A 27,149-nucleotide genomic window follows, 5' to 3' on the forward strand; every position below is an offset into this window, starting at 1 on the left:
AGATTGAGGAGAATAATTTAGCAATGACTCTGTTTACTTCCTAATCCGCTCAGTTCATAAATTCAGAAAGGTGGGCTGTTCTGTTGTTTCTCACAAGATGATCCCTGTGGTTTATCCTGATTGTTGATACAGCAAATGGCAGCCTTGTATTCACTCCTCTCAGGGGGCACTTTAAGAGTAAAGTCTACATTTAATTATGTGGGTACCATGTAAAGACAGGGACATGAAAATAGAAAAAGGTTTTCTGATCAGTATGTTCAGAGTATATTTCTTGAAAGGCTTTAATCAATAGTAGTAAAGCTAATTTCTTCCTGCACTTTCAGGTAAGTGAAGTTGTTCTTTTTTGTTTTATTTTTGCCTTTTAAAACACAGAATTGATGAATGATGAAATTTAGTTTTAGGACAGCAAAGTAATACACAAAGTCTTGTTTTGTTTTGTTTTTTTAAATCCTGCATATGTCTAGGTGACAGAAATTTGAAAATTAAATCAACCAAATTATACAGAGTTGGTTCATAATATCCCTTTAATTTGTATTTAAAATATACTATGCTGAAAATAAATGTTTCATTTTTTTATTGCAGGAAGAATGGTTTTACATTTTATAATTATGGTGACTGTTTTAAAAGGAAGAACAAAGTATCCCGCTTAGGATACAGCAGAACAATAGTGGGCATGCAGTTATTTTCGTCATGTAATATGTCAGCATTCAAGAATCTGAACCGATTGTTTAAAAAAATCTTGTACTTTGTTTCTTTTGTTGCTCATTTCCAACTTTGTCATCTGTCAGAATGCACAAAAAAATTATCCTTCTATAACCATTGACAGGATAACACAAAAGCTGTCTCCAGGTCGATATTTTGCAGCAATATTTTTAACATACGAACAGTAGTTTTTATAATTTCACCTTGGTGCTCAACCATTTATTATCGTATCAGAAGCATGTCAGTAATTCCTTTCTAAATGTCTGCTTCTTTTAGCGCTGAGAACCACATCAAGGGCTTCGTGCTGAACGATGCTGCCAGCAGCCTCCTCATCTTAACGCAAGTTAGGCGGGATTATTTGAAAGGTATGTCACAATGCTTGACCTTTACGTCACATTAATGCCTCTGCAGATTTTTCTTGTAACGCCCTTCGAATACTTGGATAAAGGAGTCCATTTAGCAAATTACCTGCTTATCAAGCGCCTTTTGTGGTAGCTGAGAGACGTAAATTACTGTACATGCATTTATAATACAGCTTGAATATGAATGTACTTGTCATTTGACCACTTAGTCCAGTTTCCGTTCCATTTAACACAAGATGGGTTTTCTTAAGATGAATCACAGCTCTTCAGACATGCAAAATTTGTGCTCCAGAACGAGAGAAAGTACAGGCTTTCAAATGCGTTAAAATTCACAGCACAATTCATTTTGCTTTGGAAATTAACATACCTTAGAGCATCTGAAACAATTCCCAGCAGTTTCTTCCTGCACAGTGTGTTGGTAGAACAAGATATCAAGTGAGTTAAATTGAGTGTTAAATGTGCATGCTGTGCACGAAATGTTTATAATACTGATTTTTAAAAAACTTAATCTAATACTTTTAATAGTTCTCAATGCCAGCAGTAATAAAACATACATTGTCCTTTTGTGCTCTTTGTAAACTTACTTTGTATGGTAACAGCACTGTTGGCTGAACAATGTAAATGCTTGTGAATGCAGTGGTAGACAATTTTACTGTCAGACTATATTAATCTCTTTGAGGCTAGTTTGGCTTCATCTTGGACATCCTGCCTCCATAATCTACTGGTTTTCGCATAGCAAGGCCAGCGAGATTTAGGATCACAAAACTGCACCTTGCGCAAATTACAGTTTTACACCACAATTATTACGGATTTGCTGCTGAAAATTTTTCTGTTTTTCATCATATGCTTAAATGTATCTTTTCCTTATTTTATTTCATTTTTAACCCTAGTTTAGCAAATAGCCTTCTTCAAGGTAGGAAGACTATTGCTAAATCATTTAGTTTCATGAATTCTCTTGTCAAAGAATACATCTTAGTTTAAATATGTCAGGGTCGCCAATGTAGTATTATACAGTTCATGGCTTGCTTAAAGACACCTCAGTAAGCTGTGCAAGTTTAGATCTCTGGTAAGAATTATCTGTCTCTTAGCAGTCCATATTAAGGGAGGAAGTGAAGATGTCTGAAACAGAATAGAAAGAAAGATTACCAGGAGGAGAAAAAAATGTGGGAAGAAATGTGGGTGGCCTGTCCATATTTTGCTTTGGCCCTACTTACACTCTGCATAAGCTCCATGTGGTTCCCAAGTGATTATCCCCAGGGAATCCCTTCAACAGAAATAATTGCCCATCAATCAGCTGCCATGACCCTACAGTACCAGGCATGATATCCTGAATCTCAAAGCAGTTGAGAAGTCACTGGGAAAATAGCTTCTCCTCGCTATCCTTCCTTGGAGACCAGTACTTAAGCAAAGTTTCTATAGCATAGCAGCTCACCTGATTGTTCTCCCATAATTTGCTTTTTTGGCTCTCTCTTGGACAGTAGCTAAAGGATCCAGTAAAAGAGTTGCTGATAGTTTGGCAGAGACCTCTTGCTTAAAACTGTTGGACTAAGCCTTGAACTTTTTTCCTTTTATCCGACCTGCCACTCATCCGATTTCTACATACGTGTCTGCTTCCCTTTGGCTTTTCCCTTCTCCAGCTATAGTTACCATATCCTGGCTTACCCTCAACAGTGGCCAATGAAACACTTGCAAGTCTTGAGATCATCTTCTCAGTACTGATTGCATTAATCTCCTTTTCTCTGTGCTGTGCTTTATTTATCCAGCCAATCTTTGATTCTTTAGAATGGAACAGGGAAGTTAGGACAAAAACTGAAATTAATTTAAATTGGATTGAAATTCTGTATTTTAAGAATACTTAATATGATGTATAGATATGACCTACCTGGACCAAGGATGCTTTAGTGAAGGTAATTCGTGCCTTGATCATTCCCAGTTGGACTACTACAATGTGTTCTATATTGGGCTCCCTTTGGAGATGACCCAGAAGCTACAGTTGGCACAAAAACATGGGGGCTAGATGTTTGATGAATTAATCCTGTCAGGCAAGAAGAATACTGATTGTGCATTCACTGCACTGGCTTCAAAATTGGCTTCTGGGCCCAATTTTAAGTGCTGGTTATTATCTCTTTACAGTGTAGTGTAAAGGCAACACCTTGTCAAAATCAAATCTGACTGACCAGTCCATTCCCCTAAAGAGGGCCAGTCCTATCCTGAGAGGGTTCACCAGCATGGGTCAAGCAACATCCCTCTCAGTGGTGGCCTCTATTTTATGGAACACTGTCCCTGGAGGTACAGGTGGCCTCTGATTTACAGACCTTTCAGAAAGTAGCCAGAGTAATGTTGTTCCATTAGGTATTTGGCCTTAGGTTAGTTTAATACAGTAGTGCTTGTAATATGTTAGATGTGTACTTATTGTTTTTATGGGATTTTAATATATAGTTTGTGTCTTGACTTTATTGTACCCCTGCCTGTGGTTCATTCAGATTCAGGGAATAATTTATCATTATTGATTGAATAAATAAACAAACAAACAAACAAATAAATAAATACTGATGCCTATCACGGTGAAAATTATACTTCAGGTCAGCTTGTTGCCTGCAATATTTTCACAAAGCCTTATGTCCTGCACTTCTGTTTTGGAAAAGGGAAACCTGATTTTAAAATGTGCAGTACTCAAGCAAAACTTGCATATGTACCTTGTCACAGTGTAATTGCAGTATCTGAAAAGACACCATGAAGCATATTACACAGTTCAAGCTTGACACACTTGATGTAATAAAGTAAGTTCAACCAAAGGCATGTGGGCCTTAGGAATATTCTGTAGAATTAGATAAAAACACAGTGGAAAAACACCTCTTCGGATTTTGTTTTCATTTATTAAAGTATGTTAAAGTAAGCAAGCTACTTTTGAATTCATTGCATTGCTTAGTAAGAGTTAGTAAGGATGATTTACTGTTAGACAAGGCAAGGTAACCTCTGCTGTTTTACTTTCTCTTGCCTGAGCAGCAATTTAAGATTAAAAAGATACTGCAACAGAATGTCTTTTTCAGAATATTCTCAAGATTGCAGCCTAAATTTCCTGCAGCCTCTTTTTCTCTCTCAGACCGACACAGGCTTCCTACCTCAGCTTTTGCTGGCAGAACGTCTTATTTTCTGTCATTTTCAGTCCCCGAGGGATCCTCTGTGTTGAGCAGAAAAACTCGCACGGTACAACCTCTTCTTAGGATCTTCAGGATCCAGTCTTCTGGATCACATCCAACAACTCTCTTCAGCAATTTCTCCAGATTGCCTCAAACTGAATTATTTCAGCAGTGTAACAATATAACAATTCAGGATAGTAAGGCACCACAAATTTTCAGTCTGAAGTTGCATAACTCATTTTTCTCCATCAAAGTTCTGCTTCCCAGAGTCTTCTCTGGTGTCCTTAAGACTCCACCTCTGATGCCACCTCAACAGCTGCTCTTTCTCCTACAGGAACATTTTTCTTTGGGAAACTAAGCTCTCTTCTGTTTTCAAGTTCTGCCTATCCACAGAATGTTTGTTTGAATGTATGTATGTATGTATGGATAGAGAGCCACTCTGGTGTAGTGGTTAAGGCACCAGGCTGGAAACTAGGAGACTGTGAGTTCTAGTCCCACCTTAGGCACAAAGCCAGCTGGGTGACCTTGGGCTGGTCTTTCTCTCTCAGTCCTAGGAAGGAGGCAATGGCAAACCACTTCTGAAAAACCTTACCAAGAAAATTGCAGGGAGTTGTCCTGCAGTCTTCAAGAATCGGATATGATTGAACAGATTTAGAAAAAAATGTATGGATACATGAACAGCCAGCAGGAAGCCATAGCTGAATGCAGGCTGTCACAGTGTGTTTGCTACCTGTTCTTGATACTTGAAAAAAATGCATATGATAACATAGCATATACTGTTATTTTACTTGCACATAGGAATCATATTTCGAACCTGAACTGAGATCTGAGGGTTTTACCTGTGATTAAACTATTTGGATTTGGCCATCCTATTAATTGTCCCTTAGTATTCTGATGGTTCTTGTAAATGTACGAAAAGCAGCATAATAACAAATGAGGCATGAGAAATAAATGCCATAATCCATAGCTGGTTTTGGTTTTTTAATCAACCTGGAAGCACATAAAAATGAGAAATGGCAATAGAGCTGTCTTCTAGAATTGGTTAGAATGTGTCGATGTTTATATAAAAGTGATGTATTTTTTTACTGGTTTTCTTGGGTGGTGAATTATGGGATATATATGTATTTGTTGCACATGTTTAGTGCACCAGAATTTTTAAAATGAAAATTGATGTGTAACTATCATGGCTAAAAAAGTTGGAATTATGACCTTGATCAATTATTGTTGTTGATGTTCAGTTGTTAAGTCGTGTCCGAGTCTTCGTGACCCCACAGACCCAGCACGCCAGGCCTTCCTGTCCTCCACTGTCTCCCGGAGTTTACTCAAATTCATGTTCATTGATACATACATACAAATCAGATGTTTGTAAACTTAGTCTAAATTACAGTGATTAATTTTCAGGAAGGAAGTAGTTACATTTGTACAATAAAACTTCGATTTTTCTGGACCTCCAGTGGACTTCAGATGCAACAAACTTAAAAAAAAAAAAATCATCTCCAGATATTATATCTGAATCAGTCTAAACAATTTTTTTACATTGTTTCTGTAATTATATAATTTATGTCTTCACAAAAATGACATAAGTTAGCATAAAAATATCAATTATATAATGATACATTACATCATTTGGTATAATAGATATTGATTTAAATGGGAACTGCTCCTCCCCACCCCCACCCCCAATGGTCCATTAAAGTTTTACTGGAATAATATTAGTCTTCAGATTCTGGCAGCATATAAATATGTGAAATAATAAAATAAATAAATATTGCTCTTCATCTAATTATCAGACCCTCGATGAAAATATGTATGTGTGTGTGCATGTGTGTATTCTAATGCTATCTTTCATTCTTAGTAATCCATAAATGTATATGTTTTTTAAAACATGGGCCAGTTAATTCCTTTTAGCAATGCCAGTGGGGGAAGGGACACCAGAAGCTTAATTTTCATTTTTAATTATTGAAGATGGGTAGGTAAACATTGTGGTCAATGGGACCATTTGGGATTTTGAAAAAAATGTTGTGGGCGCCCTAAGAAAATGGCCGCTGTGCCTATTCATAATCAATTAGGATGAGGCATGGCCAGGTACCAAACATCCATTTACCTGAAGGCAAACTGTTGTGATTACTTCCCACCCTTTCCTCTCTCCCTTGCTGTCATAGGATGCTCTCTACCACCAGAGAGTGTTTTTGTTTTCCTGCATTTAATTATCTCTGTCCAATATTGTAACGTGAGAATGCAGCTTTTGATTCAGATGTACATGTGTTCCATACTCCTTTTCCAAAAAGTACTTTTGGAAGTTGCAGTGTTTTAACCGTTCCACTGCTGCTGTTTGCTGTAGGACCTACACCTAAGAATAAGAAGAAAAGATTGGGATATTTTAATATATGATGGAGGCGTTTCTCATCAAATGTTGGAAGAATGCACAATTAAGTTGATCATGATTTTATTTTTCAAGTTACCATTTTCAAAAGCAAGTATCAAAAGTTGAACTGAAATTTAACATTGGTGAGCACTATGGAGTTGTGGGCCAACTGCATATTTGACCCATGGACCTGCCATTTTTTACCCTTGGACTCCTCCAAGATGGTGGTTCTGAACATCTTTTAGTGGTAAACAACATAAAAATTGTGTGTTAGACCATTGGTCAGCTTAACGAACCTAGCAAAGCAATGTTTGAGGAGGTAGTGGCATGGAAACGGTACTTTGCCTATCTAGTGCCATCGGTGCATGATTGCCTTGTCTACTGTGGCTGTTAACTATTAAAAGATAAGGAGGTAAGCTGGGAAATGCGGACCAAGCCATCAAAATCTTACACGCAAGTTATGCATAGCAACAAGTATAATTGCTTTTGGGGAGCAGACTGAAAAAGCTATGGTAAGCTTGAGGAAAAGGATTGGTAAGATTTTTCATTCTCTTATAGTTAATGAGATTTATAAATATGTAATGTAATATCAAGATCTACTATTCTGTTTTGAATAAAGTCTCTTTTTTAATCTCTTCAACAGAAGCAATGTCTTCTTTCAAGACACTTCTTAAAAACAATAAAGTACCCACTCAACTAGCAGTTACTCGGCTTGTTCAAGCATTCGCTCAGAAGGGAGATGAAGACAGTATAAGGGAAATTGAGAAATTAATAGAACCCTTCCATGGGACTCTTAAATTGCCAAGAATGCTTTTCATCAACAACACTGTGTTGGCTCACATCAGGAAGTAAGCAACTCAGTAGTGGGTAATGCTTCTTGTACCAATGAGGGAAACAAGCATATGACGACTTTGTTGTTTTGTCAGTAACCTTTTCTTCATAATAGTTAAATAGATACTGGTTATAATAGTTGTAATAGTTATAATAGTTAAATAAATACTGGCTGCCATTGAAGATCAAAGAATTTTTTTACATAGTATCTGTAATTATATAATTTATGTCTTTACAGAAATGACATAAGTTAGCATTAAAATATGAATTATATAATGATATTACATCAATTTGATTTAATAGATGGTTTTAAATGGGAACTGCTCCTCCCCACCCCCACACCCAAAGGTCCATTAAATCAAAGTTTTACTGGAATAATAATAGTCTTCAGATTCTGGCAGCATACAAATATGTGAAATAATAAAATAAATAAATATTGCTCTTCATCTAATTATCAGACCATTGATGAAAATATGTACTGCATGAATGTGTGCATGCGTGTATTCTAATGCTATCTTTCATTCTTCGTAGTCCATAAATGTATGTATTTTTTAAAACATAGGCCAGTTAGTTTCTTTCGGCAATGCCAATGTGGTATGTGGGGAGACACCAGAAGCCTAATATTCATTTTTAATTATTTAGGATGGGTAGGTAAACATTGTGGTCAATGGGACCATTTGGGATTTTGAAAAAAATGTTGTGAGCGCCCTAATAAAATGGCCGCTGTGCCTATTCATAGTTTAAAAACTGGCTGTCATTGAAGTTCCTTATCCTAGAAACAATGAATGTTGGAATCTGCTTAATGAAATGTAAAAACTGCAGGTTAATATTGGATAAGTGAACTTGCAGTAGGCTAATGATATTAAATTTACATGCTTATAAAATTCTGCCTACCTGAATGACGCATTGGCTTAAGCTGACTCTTGTTAATGCTCTAATTCACAGCATAGTGAATACCTGTTTACATCAATAAGCTTTACATATGTGTTAAATTTGCTTTGCACTCCTTTGATAATGCAGAATAGTAAAAAATTAGCATGCAGATTATGAGTGACCTTAAAATAAATAAATACAATTAATTTTCTAATGAAATGTTTGAAAATCCTTTTCAGATAATACAAGATTTGGGAACATAGTACATTCCAATTACACTGTCTCTGTTCTACCAATCGAAGCTCTGTTCTCTTTACATTAGTGCTTAAATATCAGCTGTATGTTGTCTGACATGTTCTGCCTTCATTGAATGGTTTGATAGCACTTACTTAATGTTGAGTGTGGGCTTATATCCATAAAAAACTCTTTGTCTCTTTCTACTCCTATATGCACTGAATATATTTTAAATATACCAGTTAGCTGTATCCTGTCCTATTTATTTCACTTTTGTACTAGCTTCTCAAATAAATTCAGTTGTTTTCTTTCAGTCAGAAGTTTGGTAGAATTATATTATGTTACAGGTATGTATACCCCCTGGGACGCGGTGGCGCTGCGGGTTAAACCGCTGAGCTGCTGAGCTTGCTGATCAGAAGGTTGGCAGTTCGAATCCGCGTGACGGGGTGAGCTCCCGTTGCTAGTCCCAGCTCCTGCCGACCTAGCAGTTCAAAAACATGCAAATGTGAGTAGATTAATAGGTACCACTTTGGTGGGCAGGTAACGGCGTTCCGTGTAGTCATGCCGGCCACATGACCACGGAAGTGTCTATGGACAAACGCTGGCTCTTCAGCTTTGAAACGGAGATGAGCACCGCCCCCTAGAGTCGGACATGACTGGACTTAATGTCAAGGGAAACCTTTACCTTTACCTATGTATACCCCAGGCATATAAGATCATTGATGATAGTCCTAACAAAGACTGGCAAAAAAAGTTAAAAAGTTAGAGAAATTTGAGTAGAAAGATTGAAGAACCATTTTAACAAACCCATTTCCAAGCTCATGCTGTCTGTTTCTGGACGTGGACTACCATCCTTCTAAGGAGAAATAAGCTTTAAAATTCTTAATGGTTTCCAAAATCCCTCATTAAAAGCAGTTAGGCAACTAGTCTTTTGGAAATGTTTGCAGGATCAATCTCTTTTAAACATCAGTTTAACATCAGAAAAGGTCCAAAGTACACATATGAATGATTATTTATTCTTGTTTTATTGTAAACTGCCCAGAGTTGCTCTTTGAGTGAGATGGGCGGTGATTAAATTTGATAGATAGATAGATAGATAGATAGATAGATAGATAGATAGATAGATAGATAGATAGATAGATAGATGAGGTATCTATCAGGTGGAAGAACATGGTAACAATCAGTACAAGTTTTTTGCCATATTATTTTGAACCCAGTTATCTATTCTCAGTTTTTATCAACAAATTCTGATATGTTGTCAGCTGACTCCAGGGAGAAAATCCTGCTGCATTTAGAGTCAGGTACCTTTCTGAATTGGCAGTTAACTATGAGCTTCCAGCTGTCAGTATCTTAAGCAAGCTATTTGCCCACTTATGTCCACATCTTGTTGAAACCAGGCTCTGAAGAACTGTCATCTGCAACTCTTTTTAAAAATCAAAGGCACAATAAGCTGCATTTATTTCTCACGTCTACAGTACTTTCATCGCATGTTGCGGTCACTTCTGTTAACATTACAAAGAAAAATAGTTTTGTAGACAAAACTATTAAACATGTCCATGGGTAGTCATGGAAGAGCAAGGAGGTGCAGATGACACACATACATCATGATGCAAATGATGAGGCCTACATACTTGTGTCAGACGTTGTGACACGAGTACTAAGTATTGTCCTTTGTGCAATGATATCATGACACACGTATCATCATATTGGCATAATGGCTGCTTGTTACAGACACTGCTGAAGATACCACATTTAATAAATTGTGTCTCTGTCCAAAAAGGTAACTATGAAAAATTCAATAAAATATTTAATACCATAAATATGCTCTTCACTTTTTTCTGCATCTCTTGTTTTCTTGGGATTTTTTTAAATTTTTACTTTCCCTTATTTCAAAGGTAACGAACCCACAGATAACTTTGTTCTGTTACCAAATAAAAGTAATGTTATTCAGCAGTAGAAAAGGTCATAGTTAATTTCTGAAGGGAATGGCATTAGTGCTGATGTTACGCACTCAGCCATAAACTTGTTTCACTTTGTGTTATAACAGTATCTGCCTGAGTGGAGTGATAGGTACTTTTACCACTGCTATTCTGTGTAATATTAATGTAGAAATAGAATAAAACATTCATGTTATTACTTTATTGGCATATGAACTCTAATGTTAGAAACTCAGCTAATGCAACTTTTTCCTTTCACCAGTAATAACTGTGATGCTGCCACAGAATACATTGAGGAGAAATTCATCTCTAGACAACTGACTGAAGATGCAGACATATCCTTTGTATTCAGAAAATTGATAGAGGGCAAAGAGGAAGCAGCTTTGGAAAAACGTAAGTTATGTGGCAAAAAAGTCCACTGGTATCACTAACCTACAAAAAAACTTCAGTAGCTTGGCTATCCTGTATGCTCCTGTAAATCTTTCCTACTTGGTCAGTTCTCACCACAGGTGATGAAGCAAGTGGTTGTTTTTAAGCCTTATGTAGCTCAACCAGCACTTCGTCCTAATTTTAAAAGGAGCATCACCTATAATGGAGTCCTATCTGCCACAAACAACCTAGGTCAATGTTTTTCAAACTTGACAACTTCAAAATGTGTGGACTTCAAATTCCATGCAGGCTAGGGAATTCTCTGCACCCAGTCAGGCAGAGAGGGCATGTTAGGGCATGAGAGACTGTCTATTGGTGGGGTCCAGAAAAAAAGCCTTCTCTGCCATGGCCGCTGCCATATGGAACACTCTTCTCCCAGAGGTGAGGCAGGCCCCCTCTCTCCTGGCCTTCCAGAAGGGGTGAAGACCTGGCTCTGCCATCTTGCTTGGGGCGGGGTGGGGGTAATCAACCCTGGGGGTGGTTAGCACCCTAAACAGGCTGCCATGTATTTATGAACTTAAATTAAGAACTTTTAATATCGTGTCCCGGATTTTATATTTTATATTTATATTTAGGAGGTACTGTTTTTATTGTATGTTAATCTGTTTTAAAAACAGCAGCTAAACTCATAATCATTTCAAGATGAAGAATGAAATCACAGTGTGATTTATAAAATAAAAAGTTTAAAGCAATAAAGTATGTTATGAATTAAAAAGTAGCAAAAATTGATAAACTGCCATAAAAAATACTAAAATGTATAAAATAAAGAGGAGTATCCAGTCATCTAAAAGATGGCTGAAACACCAGGGATTTGAAGGGCCTATTTTTTAAAATGCTTATAAATAAGCCTTTCAGGCCCCTTACAGCAAAATTCAATCAGAAAAGCAAGATCAACATACAGTTTCATTTATTGGGTTTAATATCAAAAAATTAGGGATTAGGATACAGAATCTTGAAAACTGAATAAGCAAAATGCCCATCCTCATTATCACTGAATTTATTAAGGTGGTATATCTGAATTCTTTGAACTGCTTTTTCTTACAGTACAAAACAGAAGGAATAACTGCCTTTTTCTCGAGGATATGGTCAAAAAAGTCAAGTTGGTGGCCATGACGGTGCAATCAAAGCTTTGCCTGTTTTTAATATGTGATGCGGATTTTGACTTTTTTTACCATTACCCACGGACAGCCCCACATTGCTACATTCATCTGCTCTTTGTTAGTAATTGAAATACTCCCTTTTCTTCCCCAGCCTCAATGATTTCTCTTACAAAGCCTTGTATTAATAAGCCTTATTTTAATGTTTTCCCCATAAAATTAATTTTCTTTATTTATGCATTCATTTACAGTGGGTGCCATGGCTGAAAGATTGGCAAATCAGTTTGGAATTTATAAGCCTGTTACAAACCTTTTCTTTCAATACATAGAGCAAGGAAGAGTGAATGATGCTGACCTTCTTCTACAGGTAAGGATATTCTACAGGGCACTAAACTCTTTAAAAGTAAATAAAACTTATTTAAGTGTAGAGGAGGCTGAAGGGGTATGTGTACATACTAGAAGGATTCCATGGACAAGATATACTGAGGGCTTTATCATACACTGTATCAGGTATTACACTATTTTTTTTTCAGGTATACAGTTGTTATGTGGAGGCGAAATGAAACGGTTCTAATGCTCTGGAACAAAGGAACAAGTGATTTTCAGAGTAATGTAGTCTCAAGTTTTTCCTAAATATGTCACTCTTATTTGTAGTTCATCCTGGATGTAGCATATTCTGCTTCTTACAGATTTGCTATGAATGTCTGGGTCCCTGCCTGAGGAATTAGAAGGCCTGTTTTGCTCCAGAGCAGGTGGGAGAGGGACTACCAAGGAAGGACAGCCAAGGCTGTATTTTCTGATAAAGGATTTTCATTGTAGACTTGATAGAAATTAAGATTAAAAATTCAGACAGTGAACATGGTTTACCTAGCTACTTTCAAGCAAAAATGGAAATTTATTTTTCACACAGTGGTTTCCTTAGCTTTTGAATAGCTAAACTGTTGAAAGGGTTGTTTTTTTTAAAGTAATTAATCTGGCATGTTAACTGACAAATGCAATGAAGCATATTCTCTCCCTTTTAGAATTGGCAGTCTTCAGGGAATGGGATGACCATATTTGCGCTACTTTAACAGGGCTAAATATAGAGCTGAGAAAAGTGCAGAACAAACTGAGTGATAAGAGCTGGCACTGGGAATGTACACAAACAGGCTTCAGCGGGCTGACTTTCCCAGCAGGTGGCAGTCAGAGAACCACAATGATCCAGCAAATTGTGGGCTTTGTATAAGCTCCCCCTGTCAAACAGAGGCCTGCTTCCAGTATCTGATAAAAAATACTGCTTTATATGTTTGCTATTGCTTAGCTGCTAAATACTTTTAAGGGGAAATTGAAAGAAAAACACTCCCTCTACTAACCAGAATGTTTTGTGGCATCTGGGGGGATTAGGTGATGGGACTGTGTGGTGAAAGGTAGCTTTTGTCTGCTGCTTATAAAATTAAGAAAACTTTAGTGCTTGGTCATTATCTGGCCATTGAAGAGTTCTGTTAGCTTTCAGTGGATCCCATAATCACTATGAATAGCTTATCTAGGATGTTAGATTTTGTTTAATTTCTGCTCAAGGAAATGACTGGTTTTGTATTTGGTCATGGAAAATCAGAGAGCAGATTTAGAGTGTTCTTTTTAAAACATTTCCTGTTTTCTGAAGATGGCTGGATGGTTAGCTAGATATATTTCTTATCAATGATACATTTTAGGTGATACAAAGTATGTTATGTTACGAAATTAGGGCTGGAGTTCTTTGTTTTGGGTTTTTATACATATCTTTGTAAAATGTATTTAGTGTCATTTAAAATTAATGCAAATATTTAAATATGCTACATTATCTTACTAGGACTATGGACTTGCCTAATGGCTCGATATATGTATAACTTTGCACAAAGTTACTGTAATAGGGCATCATTTATGGGATTTGCCAAAGCAGATTCTCTGGTTTACCATTCTTAGATTGTAAAGGGTCCCCTTTACTGTATTAAGATCAAGAGAAAGGAACAGCCAGGCAACTTGTCTTAGACTCCCTCTCTTAGCACCCCTGGTGGTGGTGGTGGTGGTGATGGTGGGGAGGAGGAGGAGGAGGAGGAGGGCAGCATCCTTTATTAATTTTTCCTTTGTCCTCAGATTGTTCTTCATAAACACATTGTTTAGGTTATGGTGGGCTACAAGATGAATGTAATGGAAACTGGTTAACCAGTTGTGCTAATTTTTCACCCCCTTTGCTCTAACCCAGCCTTAGTTCAGATTCTCAAAGGATGAACTGTGAGTCCTTTGAAAACAGCAATACATGTTGTCCAAATTAGTGAAAAATACACTAAGAGGTGGTGTCAGTATAGATCTTCTTTATCTAATTCAATATGGGAGTTTTGAACAATATCTCTTAGTTTCTTGTCTCCCAGCACTAACACTTACAAAAGCTATGATAACTTCTTAAAACGGTTGCAATATGCCTCTGTGTCATTAACTTTTGTTTTAAGTTCAAAATCCCACTTACCCTACCCCAATTTATAATAGAATCCTACCATATATTTTAAAAGTTTTTTTTTTTAATATTGCTTGTTAGAAGTGGCTAACCCCTGCCATAAAGGCTACTTATGAAGTTAGAGACTCTTTTATCTATCAGTTGGTACACAGCTCATAATTCTGTTGTGGTCGTCCAGAATCGGGTTATGCATTCTGTTCTGGCTGATAAATCTTGTTTTACTCAGAATGTTTTAGGCAATATTTTGTGATTATTTCTCAAGGAAGGTGACTATATATTTCCATACACAATGCACTATTTAATTGTGGCATGGAATTAAAGAATCAGAAATAGCATTTTGCTATTATATTGCATGCTATTTATTTTAAGATGCCCTTCACGAAATAGTTTCATATCCTAAGTTGTGATAAGTCTGTGAATAAATGGTGAAGCAGAGGGATAGCAACCTGTGATTTGAAGAGAACATGCCGCTTTTGATGATTTCTAACACCACTGCTAAAGCTTGGTGACAAAATACAGCAAAACTAAAAAAAAACAAAAACCCAAACACATTTTCTGTGCTAGGTCCCTGACCATTATGGTTTGGAACAACAAAAAAAAAAGAATTGTGGCTTTCAGCAGTTGAAACAATGTGTTTCCCTAGTTTGATTTTTGTCTCTCACTGGACCCCTGCAATGCAAAGTTCTTTGAGTTCGTGAAATAGCCTCGCAAGACAGTTCTGTAGCTAATAGTTTATGGAATTAATGTGTCTTCACAGAAATCTGTAGCAGAAGGATAATCCACAGGTAATATTCATATCCCAACTCCATTTTGTGTCTTCTGGAGCCCACCCAAATTATGCTGAAATTAAACTCAGTAGCAAATAACTCAAATTAAACTCAGCAGCAAATAATCATATTCATAGCTTTTTCTTTTTTACTTAAAAGAAATGAACTGTAAAAAGGTTTGTGAACTATCTGATAGTACATCTGTTCTTAGTCATCTCTCTCTCACACACAGGCACACTCACACATAAACAAAAAAGGGCTAAAGGGTTGCCCTGCTTCCTGTAGCCCTTAGGGGTTTAAAACTTTATTTAAAAAAAAATGCATCTCCCCAGCTGCTGAAAGATTGCCCACCCCTGATCTGATTGTTTATTCGTTTAGTCGCTTCCGACTCTTCGTGACTTCATGGACCAGCCCACGCCAGAGCTTCCTGTTGATCGTCAACACCCCCAGCTCCCCCAGGGACGAGTCCATCACCTCTAGAATATCATCCATCCACCTTGCCCTTGGTCGGCCCCTCTTCCTTTTGCCCTCTACTCTCCCTAGCATCAGCATCTTCTCCAGGGTGTCCTGTCTTCTCATTATGTGGCCAAAGTATTTCAGTTTTGCCTTTAATATCATTCCCTCCAGTGAGCAGTCTGGCTTTATTTCCTGGAGGATGGACTGGTTGGATCTTCTTGCAGTCCAAGGCACTCTCAGAATTTTCCTCCAACACCACAGTTCAAAAGCATCGACCTTCCTTCTCTCAGCCTTCCTTATGGTCCAGTTCTTGCAGCCATATGTTACTACGGGGAACACCATTGCTTTAACTATGCGGACCTTTGTTGTCAGTGTGATGTCTCTGCTCTTAACTATTTTATCGAGATTTGTCATTGCTCTTCTCCCAAGGATTAAGTGTCTTCTGATTTCCTGACTACAGTCAGCATCTGCAGTAATCTTTGCACCTAGAAATACAAAGTCTTTCACTGCTTCTACATTTTCTCCCTCTATTTGCTAGTTATCAATCAAGCTGGTTGCCATAATCTTGGGTTTTTTGAGGTTTAGCCGCAAGCCAGCTTTTGCACTTCCTTCTTTCACCTCCATCATAAGGCTCCTGAGTTCCTCTTTGCTTTCAGCCATCAAAGTGGTATCATCTGCATATCTGAGATAGTTAATGTTTCTTCCAGCGATTTTAACTCCAGCCTTGGATTCCTCAAGCCCAGCATGTCGCATGATGTGTTCTGCGTACAAGTTGAATATGTAGGGTGAGAGTATAGAGCCCTGCCGTACTCCCAATCTTAAACCAATTCGTTGTTCCGTGGTCTGTTCTTACTGTTGCTACTTGGTCGTTATACAGATTCTTCAGGAGGCAGACAAGATGACTTGGTATCCCCATACCACTAAGAACTTGCCACAATTTGTTATGGTCCACACAGTCAAAGGCTTTAGAATAGTCAATAAAACAGAGAAAGATGTTTTTCTGAAGCTCCCTGGCTTTTTCCATTATCCATCGGATATTGGCAATTTGGTCCCTAGTTCCTCTGCCTTTTCTAAACCCAGCTTGTACATCTGGCAATTCTCACTCCATGAATTGCTGAAGTCTACCTTGCAGGATCTTGAGCATTGCCTTACTGGCATGTGAAATGAGTGCCACTGTTTGATAGTTTCAACATTCTTTAGTGTTTCCCTTTTTTGGTATGTGGATATAAGTTGATTTTTTTCCAGTCTGATGGCCATTCTTGTGTTTTCCAAATTTGCTGGCATATAGCATGCATTACCTTGACAGCATCATCTTGCAAGATTTTGAAAGGTTCAGCTGGGATGCCGTCATCTCCTACTGCCTTGTTATTAGTAATGCTTCTTAAGGCCCATTCAACCTCACTCGTCAGGATGTCTGGCTCTAGCTCACTGACCACACCGTGAAAGCTATCCCCAATATTGTTATCCTTCCTATACAGGTCTTCTGTATATTCTTGCCACCTTTTCGTGATCTCTTCTTCTTCTGTTAGGTCCTTGCCATCTTTGTTTTTGATCATACCCATTTTTGCCTGGAATTTACCTCCCATGTTTCTAATTTTCTGGAAGAGGTCTCTTGTCTTTCCTATTCTATTGTCTTCTTCCACTTCCACACATCGCTTGTTTAAAAATAATTCCTTATCTCTTCTGGCTAACCTCTGGAATTTTGCATTTAATTGGGCATATCTCCCCCTATCACTGTTGCCTTTTGCTTTCCTTCTTTCTTGGGCTACTTCTAGTGTCTCAGCAGACAGCCATTTTGCCTTCTTGGTTTTCTCTTTCTTTGGGATGTATTTTGTTGCCGCCTCCTGAACAATGTTGCGAACTTCTGTCCATAGTTCTTCCGGGACCCTATGTACTAAGTCCAGTCCCTTAAATCGATTCTTCACCTCCACTGCATATTCCTTAGGAATATTAGTGAGCTCATATCTAGCTGATCTGTGGGTCTTCCCTAATCTCTTTAGCCTGATCCTAACTTGTGCAATAAGAAGTGTGTGATCTGAACTACAGTCAGCTCCAGGTCTTGTTTTTACCGACTGTATAGATGTCCGCCACCTTTGGCTGCAAAGGATGTAGTCAATCTGATTTCGGTGTTGTCCATCTGGTGAAGTCCATGTATAAAACCATCTCTTAGGTTGTTGGAAGAGAGTGTTTGTTATGCAGAGTGAGTTGTCTTGGCAAAATTCTATCAGCCTATGTCCTGCTTCGTTTTGTTCTCCCAGGCCATGCTTACCTCTAATTCCAGGTGTCATTTGACTGCCCACCTTAGCATTCCAGTCTCCCATGATGAAAATAACATCTCTTTTAGGCGTGTTGTCCAGTAGGTGCTGCAGATCCTCATAGAACTGCTCTACTTCAGCTTCTTCAGCATCTGTGGTTGGGGCATATATTTGGATCACTGTGATGTTAGATGGCTTGCCCTGAATTCGAATTGAGATCATTCTATCGTTTTTTGGATTGTATCCAAGCACTGCTTTAGCCACTTTACTATTAATTATGAAGGCTACTCCATTTCTTCTGTGGTGCTCTTGTCCAGAGTAGTAGATCTGGTGGTCATTTGATGTGAAGTGGCCCATTCCAGTCCATTTCAGTTCACTGATGCCCAAAATGTCTATCTTTAATCTTGACATCTCACTAATAACCACATCCAATTTGCCCTGGCTCATAGATTGTACATTCCAGGTTCCAGTGGTGTGCTGATCCTTAGAACATAGGATTCGCCATTCACCACCAGCACCATCGGCCGCTAGCCATCCTTTCGGCTTTGAGCTAGCTGTGTCATCATGCCTGGGGCTAGTTGAACTCATCCTCTGTTCCTCCCCAGTAGCATTTTGACCATCTTCCAACCTGGGGGTCTCATCTTCCGATGGTATACCGATATATCTCTGGTTGTACTGATCCATTGAGTTTTCACGGCAAGAATACTGGGGTGGGTTGCCATTACCTTCCCCAGGGATCGCATTTAGTCTGACCTCTCTGTCACGACCTGCCCGTCTTGGGTGGCTCTTCACAGTTTAGCTCATGGCATCATTGAGGTGCTCAAGCTCCAGCACCACGACAAGGTAACGATCCTTTGCTGAAGCCCTGATCTGTAGGGCTTGCTTATAAAGCATTTCCTTATGTCCCTAAAGAAAGGGGAATAGGAGATTCTAACATTGCCTGGAGTTGGGGGGAGTGGGAGTCAGTGTATATTTTTCAAGTTTTCAAGGAACAAGGGAGAAAGAAAAAACGATAAATCAGACAATGTTTTAGTTTTATTGTCTGCTTTACTGTTTTTCTTTTCTTTCCCTCTTTAATAGAATTTCTGAGATGGGACAGATACTTGATTTTTCAGGTCTGTCAAAGAAACTTTGTTTGAGTTTAACTTTTGTCTCTTGAGCACTGGCTGTCTGTTGCAGAGAAAGCCTTTTATAAAATAGAGAGATTGAAATCAGTCCTTTTGTATGCGTAAGTGTAGGTAATTATACTTTAAAGAGAACTTGCTTTGTACATTTTAATTTTCATAAAGAAACGAGCAGTTATCTCTCTGACACCTTATTAAATGTATAATTAACCTTATGATCCCTGCCTCACTTGCAAATGCTTGGCAGAATAATTGGAGAGGAATAGTGTTCCCCCCTTTCTTTTTGCAGTCCTAAATCTCTTTTCTGTGGGATGTTAAGCTGTTTCTTCATTTTCTTCTCCCTTTTCAGCAAACATAATGTTTATAATGCCAAGAATAGCATTTGCCAGAAAAAGAAGAAAAAATGTGTCTTAGAATCCCATTTATTTTCCTTTCTCCGGGTTTTTAATAAGTGGTTGACCATTAAGGCCTTTGGTAATAATGTATCATTGGTTACTGTGAACTTTTCTAATTGAAAGTTTTCACCTTAGGTCGGTTTTATTTATCAAGATATTACAGTTACTTTGCTCATTTAATTTTCTCTTTCTCTCCCCACCCCCCTCTCTCTTTCAAGAGAAACACAGCAATAGGTGAACAAAGGAGTTATATCATAGCTTTTCTTATACGGAAAGCCAAGACCAGAGGACAGGTATATAAACTTTTTTTTTAAATTTGAATGTAATTAGCATATTCTTTCTAGCATCTTTACTTAATTGTGTTCTGCTGTCAGCATTTGCATTGTTGAATGTTCTCATGGGTGTGTTAACATTGTACTTTCTCAATCCAAGAAGAAAAAGGGAAATATTCCATATTAATTAATTAAAATGGGCGACAAGGACATGCAGGTTCAAATCCCTGTTCACCTAACCTGCCTCCTCTCCTCCCTGGTATCAATCTGTTTTAGAAAAAGTATGCATGTTGAGCAAATTATGTGGGGTTTATGAGCATAGGATTGGTATTTATACAACTTTCCCCCCCCTCAGAACTGAAGGCAGTGTTAACTAACCAGTTGTGTGACAAATGTGATAAGAATTCCAGAAATCATGGCAGATATACAGCCTGGCTCTACATCTGCACAGTTATCACTTAAGAAACAGTGAGGCAGGTCTTCCCTTTTTCAAATACAATTTTAAATTTTAATTATTTAATCTAAGGCAGGGAACTCTCAGTTGCATATTTTTGTTATTTATAAGCCCTACATTTCAGGAAATCATATATCAACCATTTATTTGGCAAGTGGTATTCTGCTTAAATGCTAGTAATTGCCTGGGTTCAAGATACATATGAATCTGCAGAATTTTTAAAAGGAATTGATTCACTACATTTTTCTGATGGCAGTGAGAACTGCAGATCTGGAGGATTCTGTCTCAGGAGTCTTTATCTTTCTCTAATTATATGTATTCTAAAAATAACAATGTGCTACTTGTAACCCCTCCATATCTTTTTCTTGTTGGCTTAAATAAGCCACAATATAGGGTTAATATAGGGACGCGGTGGCGCTGCGGGTTAAACCGCTGTGCTGCTGAGCTTGCCGATCGGAAGGTCGGCGGTTCGAAACCGCGCGGCGGGGTGAGCTCCCGTTGCTCGTCCCAGCTCCTGCTCACCTAGCAGTTCGAAAGCATGCAAATGTGAGTAGATCAATAGGTACCGCTTCGACGGGAAGGTAACGGCGTTCCGAGTTGTCATGCTGGCCACATGACCCGGAAGTGTCTATGACAACGCCGGCTCTTAAGGCTTAGAAACGGAGATGAGCACCGCCCCCTAGAGTCGGACACGACTGGACTTTACGTCGAGGGAAACCTTTACCTTTACCTTTTATAGGGTTAATAATAGCCTTGTGCAGAATCCCAAAGGGACATGCCTTGATCATGTTTTAAAGGTGTTCCGTGGCTGCCCAGAAAATATTTCCATCAATGCAGAGTGGCCTATCACAGTGCTTCTGTTGGAGGTGTCAAGCAGAGTGCCTCCCTTTGCTACATCATGGTTCTTCTTCATGCCTAGAATCTAGGGGGATCCATGAAGTAGCATTGCTTCATACAGTCATAGTATCTGGCATATGAACATTAACACACATTTCTTGACAGCCTCCTTCCAAATAGCTGTCCTCATAAAGCCCAAGAGAACATCTTACCTTCTTTTGACTTTAAAGTGAAGAAACATGCATGATTTACATTCCCTTTAATGAAGGGAATGGCTATGGCATAAAGCACATAATTTGTATGCAGAGTGCCCCAGGTTAAGTCCCCAGCATCTCAGATAAATTTTGGAAAAACCTGTGTGAAACCCTGGATAACTGCTTATAATAGACTATAATAATAATAGTCTTACAGTACAAGGCAGTTTCCTATATTTTTTCCCTTGGTTTTTCTAATAAGCTGTCCAGATTGCTTTTTCTGCTGAGAGGCATCTCAGGATTCAAGCTATGGCACTTTCTTTTTTCCTCCTTAGCCCTAAATCATTATGAAGGATGTTTCACTAATATTCTGTGCCTTTAATTTTTCCAGAGCAAAATGATCAAGACCTTATGGGACCTGATACCGGATTTCAAAGATCAAAACATTCTGTGCCACTACCTCATGAAAAGCTACTGTAAGATTTAGGGGGGGGGGTTACGTTTACATATTTGCATTTTGATGGTATCCTTTGATGCAAATACTGTCCACAGTTTGCTAAATTTTAAAAATGGCTATAACAGAATAATAAAGCTTAAAGTTTGAAGCACTTTTTGGAAACTTTCAGAAGATGGATGCTCTTAACACTGTTCCAGGCTACTAACTGCCAGCTGGAATGGGCTACTGTAATGCCAAAGGTTTACAAAGCTGTATCTTTTGTCTTGTATTTCTAGCTTGCCTATTTGTGCATACCAGTTTCAGAATTCCATGTTTTTTATTTAAAAGATTTAGCCATCTTTTGACAATGAACTTTTTTCCCTGTAAAGCATTAGAATTCTCTGCTTTCACAAGTACTAGTTATTGATACTCGGTTTCTAAAAACACATAAGGAATGACAGTTTTGCAAATATTGGGTATTACGATGTTTTGGCATTTTAAAAAATGTAGCATCTCCTCATGAAAAAGAAATATGGATGGGAGTTACAGGACCACATTTGGAGGTAGAACAATGTTGCTTAAACCCCCCAGAGAGTGAGTTACACGAATCAGACCTGCAAAGCCAGCAAATCAATAGATGTTCATTCTGTTTTTCCTTGAGACTAACCCTCTAAGGTCCTGCCTCAGTGCATATGTGTAGGTGGGCGGTGAGGTAGGAGAAGCTCTGCACGCTGTTCATCTTCCAAGAATAAAGAATTACTAAGAAAACGTCTCGGTTATGCGGTCCATTAAACATAATCTCACAATTCTTTCATACAATAGATACTTCCATTTTAAAGGAATGGGAAGTTAATAATTTCTATTATACCTTTATTAAATCATCACTTTCCACAGATTCTGAAACCTCCCACAGTTAGAAAGCAACTCTTCTACTTGCAGCTGTGAGTGGGGAGTTTCTTCTTGGCAAATGGAGGGGTCTGAAGCACACACCTCTACAGAAAATAAGCTTTTTAGTTAAGTAACTCCCTGCTGGAAAGGCAGATACCAAAGGTAAATGAAAATCAAATCAGTTCAGCATAATTTCCCAAGCCCTTCTGAAAGGTCTGTTTAGTGTTTCTGTCACTTACTGCATGAGGAAGCAAAGCAAGGCCACTAAATGTTTTGTTGCACAAGCTCTGTAGGAAAACATAGGAATTAGTAGTCCTGTGCTGGAGGTCATAACTGCAAAGGCACCTCCATAGAGTCTCTAGTAAGGGCTCAGTTTTAGGGTGAAAGCTTCAGGGCAAAAGCAACCTCTGCTGCTTATGATCAAAGCAGAAGAGCATCTTTAGGGGTATCATTACCTTTTGAATGGGAAACATTATCCAGAGTTGGAAATGTCTTCATCCCCTAACAAACTCAGATCTCATCAGTACTGTGGGCAACCAGATTTAAAAAGATACGGTAGTGTTCAACACCACTGATACTTACTTTGATTGGCTCGTGTTTCATGTTCCTAAAAACAGAACTGTAGAAGGTTCACTATGAAAAGCAAAATGGCTGCCAGCTGACGGTAATAACTGTAAGAAGGGACTTGATTTATCTCTCAGCAGTTCCATAGCAAAGTCTCTAAACTCCCTGCTGATCAGCCTTAGTAATTAATTAAGAAGCAAATTTAATATGCTGTTACAAAGCTTTATTTCATTTAATCACACCAATTCATCGATTCTAGCTTGTAGACCAACTTCAGATCTACTAAGTCCAGCATTCTTTCACTGGGATGAGTGGATTTACTGTAGAGCAACAAAGTGAGCCTGTTGGCTATTTTCAAACCACGTCTTGGCTTTTCTGAAGCTTGGAGCTAAATATTTCTGAACACAAAGCATGTTGTGTGAGAGAGAATGAGAGAGAGACTGTTTGAAATACCTACAATTTATTTGACTTGTTTTTCCTTTTTAGACTTAGAAAGGGATGTAGTTTCATCTAAAGCTCTGTATGAAGAAATGAAAGCAAAAAATATGGACTTAAATGAGCTATCTTTGAAACGTTTGGCAAACCTTTTGAGAGAATTCGGAGAACCCGTTCCCTTCACTGAACCTCCTGTGAGTGTTTACTGATTTTCTGAAAAAAATCTTTGCAAATATGCTTGTGGATTTTAATAAAACTTGGCATGCTTAATTTTGCTTGGAATGAAGTTTCTCAGAGAACACAAATTGTTTTACTCTAGTGTGAGACTTCATTAGTGGGAGAAGGGAAACTTTGGGGATCTGTATCTTTAAGCTCCAAGTTCATTGCCGAGGATTCAAGTTCAGGTGTGAGTTTACCAAGCATCTGAAGAACGTTTTATCTCTAAATGACTACTGCACACTTTAGTTTAGAATAAGGTTTAGTGTCAAATAATTACTACACATAGTCCTCGGTTAACAACCACTCGTTCAGCAACCATTCAAAGTTACAAGGCTGCTGAACAAGCGGTACTTACAACTGGTCCTTGAGGTTCTGCCGTCCCAGCACCCCCCGTAGTCACATGATCGTGATCCAGCACTTAGCAGCCGGCTCACACTTAGAATGGTTACAGCATCCCACAGTCCCATGATCACCATTTGTGACCTTCCCTGCCGGCTTTCTACAAGCAGAATCAATGGGGGAGCCAGCAGGGAAGGTTGCAAGTCGCTCCTATAAGTTGCTCCCACTCCTGCCGCTTTTTGTCCCAAGGAGCCCAGCTACGGAGTATGAGATCCTAGGGATCTCGTACTCCATAGTGTGCACCCACCCACAGCACACAACCTCACCTGCATATGCCCAGACACACTTATGTACTGCCGTGGCAGCCACCTGCGCACTCTCCCACACCAGGAAGCAGCCACCCCCGGCCCAGCTGCACTCACTCTGCATCACAGCAGCCACTTACCCACCCACTGGCCTGCTTGTGAGCTGCCCAGGACTTGCAACTTCCTGCCAGCTTCCCCATTGATTTTGCTTGTGGGAAGCTGGCAGGAGGTTGCGAGGAGGTATTCACTTAATGATGGTAACGGTGACCAACAGGATTGCCGTCGCTAAGCAGCGCAGTCATGTGACATTGCACTTTACCACCACATTGCTTTGTGATGGAAATTCAGATCCCAACTACCATCATTAAGTGAAGACTACCTGCAGTTTATAAATCTTTTCCAAACATCTTAAGACAACAATATGAAATAATAACCATCTCTTTCAAGCAGTTTGATTTAGCTTTGCTAGTTTTCCCAGTCAAAACACAAACCTTTGCCTCCTCTGTACATTTGTTTCATTGAGGGAAACAAAGATATAAACAAGGTATCCTTTGAAATAACTTCTGTGGTATCTTACTTAGGAAAAAGACTCGTTAATGTAAATGTCATTAGTCCTGTTTTCTGGCTAATGCTATAATGGTCTGGAAGTCATATTGTGAAGTCTTGTATTCTGTGATGGTAGTGTGAGACTAGGCTGAAGCTGCCATAACCTAAAGATGAAGCAGGCACGTAAGCAGAGAGGACAAAAGCCAGGAATCTTGTCTAAACAAACCCTTCAGGGGAGGTAGACAAGAAGGAAACAAGTTGTAAAATGTCCCCTGAGTGACAAAGGAAATTGGGCCTGAGCAAATGGGCCTGCAAATCAAAGGAAACCCCCACCCCAATCCCATCAACAAAGCAAGGGCTTTTGGGGATAAAAGAGGTCTCAGAGCCCGCCCGTTCTTGGAGTCATCTTTGGATCCAGACTTGGTGGCTTCCGTCCCTCTGGCTAGCGCCTGGCAGCCTAGTGAGAAGGATGTGGGTAAGTGTGGATGAGTGTGTGTGTGCGTGTGTGAGAAAGAGCAGATGTATCTTGCAACCAGTAAAGTTTTGCTGTTACTTTAAATTCACTGGGTCTCCGTGTATTTCAAAGAACCTGTTGTGCCTCAGTGTTCAGTTGAAAGTTATTTGTGTGTGTCCGTAATTACTTCCCGGCTGTTGACCAGGGCTCTGTGTCTTGTCTGCTCAAGCCACACCTATCTGGAAAACCCAGGTAGAAAGCAAGGGGGGCTGACAAGATCCGCGTGCCTCAGCAGGCTGTGAGTGTGTGAGTGAGTGACCTTAAGCCAACCTTGGGAGCAGTGTGTGTGTAACAGTAGGAGATCCTAGCTTTTCATAGATATAGAAGGGAGGTGGCCTATAATTGGGTAAACCATGTGCATGGTCATTGTAGAAGAAAACCTACTGCTGATACTCTTCTATTAAATGTATTTGTCACTTTTCCTTAACTCAGAATCTCAAAGTCCATGATGGTCTTGCCTTGACTTGCGTAGATAGTTTTCCTTCTAATTTATAACAGAGTAGTAATCCTTGCCCCTTAAAAATATCCTTATGTTTTTAAAGTCATTGCCATTAGAGTAGATATATCAAATACCTGTTACAGAGAAGGTCCGGGGATTTGATGTGGAATTTGCTTAGTATATGTGTTAAAATATGGCTTATTTGCCTTCTCAATCCCCTCCCTTGCTTTTTCCTACTGTAGGAGAGCTTCACATTCTACGCAGACAAGTTAAGGAATGAAATGGAGTCACATTCATCAGATGAAGATTAACTTTTTAATATTTTAGCTTCTGTTAGAAATACTGTCATGATTGTAAAAGGGACTGTTTTAAATTCTGTGTTATTGTCAAAAAGAAAAATAAAGGTGAAAAATAGGATTTTCTGTGTAATGAAACTGACTTCTATACCATTACAAATTTATCCCTTTATTCTGAAGGTTGATTTTGCTGCTAGCAAAAATCACATATAAAAGAGTGTATGTAAACTGTATATATCATTGCTACTTCATTCCTTCAGGTCTGCATTCATTTTGCTACCCACCCTCAGCACCTCTGTGCCAGTAAAATTCTGGCTTCATAGAATAAAGTTGTGCATGTGAAATTGTATGCATGATTTGTTTTAAAAAATCAAGGAAAGAGTGGTTTGATTATAAGTAATGGGAGACTAGCACAAAGAACTAAGGTAGTAACCACAATGGGTGACAAACAGCTATAGTCAACCAACAGAGTTGTGATTTTACCAAAATCTTTCTAATTCCTAAAAACTCTTCATTTTTTTCTAAATGTCTTCTGATTGAGTTTCCAGCCTTTTCTCACAGCTCAATGGGATGAACTAAGGATTCTGCTGCTGCCAAATTTAGCTGCAGCAATTAGATTTCAGGTTTCAGTTGCTCTTTCAGAGGTACAGAATTCGCTCAGACCCTAAAACCATATGTAATCATCCTCATCCTCATCATTATTATGTTGTATATATTGCCTTGAAAATGTCAGTTTCTTTTCAGAAAGCCTCCAAGCTTCATTAATAGTCACTGTGTTTGTGCAAAGCTCTGTAGTTATTTTTACTTTACAGATACAGCATAACAATTAGAAAATTGTGAGATGGGCAACTATATAAATCAAATAAATAAATAATCGATCAGAGATAATTCACTTTAGCCAATGTTTAGTTGTCTATGTCAAATTTTGAACAATTACTGATTCATCTAAGAAATTAATATTAAGTTCATTCTTC

General features: G+C 38.6%; 1 protein-coding gene across 1 annotated transcript in view; it reads left to right on the forward strand.

Moving 5' to 3' along the window:
- The window catches only part of LRPPRC (leucine rich pentatricopeptide repeat containing), a 121,228-nt gene extending 94,694 nt beyond the window's left edge, over positions 1-26,534 (forward strand). The window contains exons 30-37 of the mRNA XM_063302863.1: positions 979-1,067; positions 7,213-7,417; positions 10,707-10,837; positions 12,222-12,337; positions 19,656-19,730; positions 21,586-21,670; positions 23,569-23,711; positions 26,122-26,534. Coding sequence (XP_063158933.1) covers positions 979-1,067; positions 7,213-7,417; positions 10,707-10,837; positions 12,222-12,337; positions 19,656-19,730; positions 21,586-21,670; positions 23,569-23,711; positions 26,122-26,190 — 913 coding nt within the window. The 3' untranslated portion in view covers positions 26,191-26,534. The remainder of the gene's footprint in view (positions 1-978; positions 1,068-7,212; positions 7,418-10,706; positions 10,838-12,221; positions 12,338-19,655; positions 19,731-21,585; positions 21,671-23,568; positions 23,712-26,121) is intronic.
- Positions 26,535-27,149: the final 615 nt, after the last annotated feature.

Source organism: Candoia aspera, chromosome 1 (genome assembly GCF_035149785.1).
Source record: "Candoia aspera isolate rCanAsp1 chromosome 1, rCanAsp1.hap2, whole genome shotgun sequence".
Lineage (NCBI taxonomy): Eukaryota > Metazoa > Chordata > Lepidosauria > Squamata > Boidae > Candoia > Candoia aspera.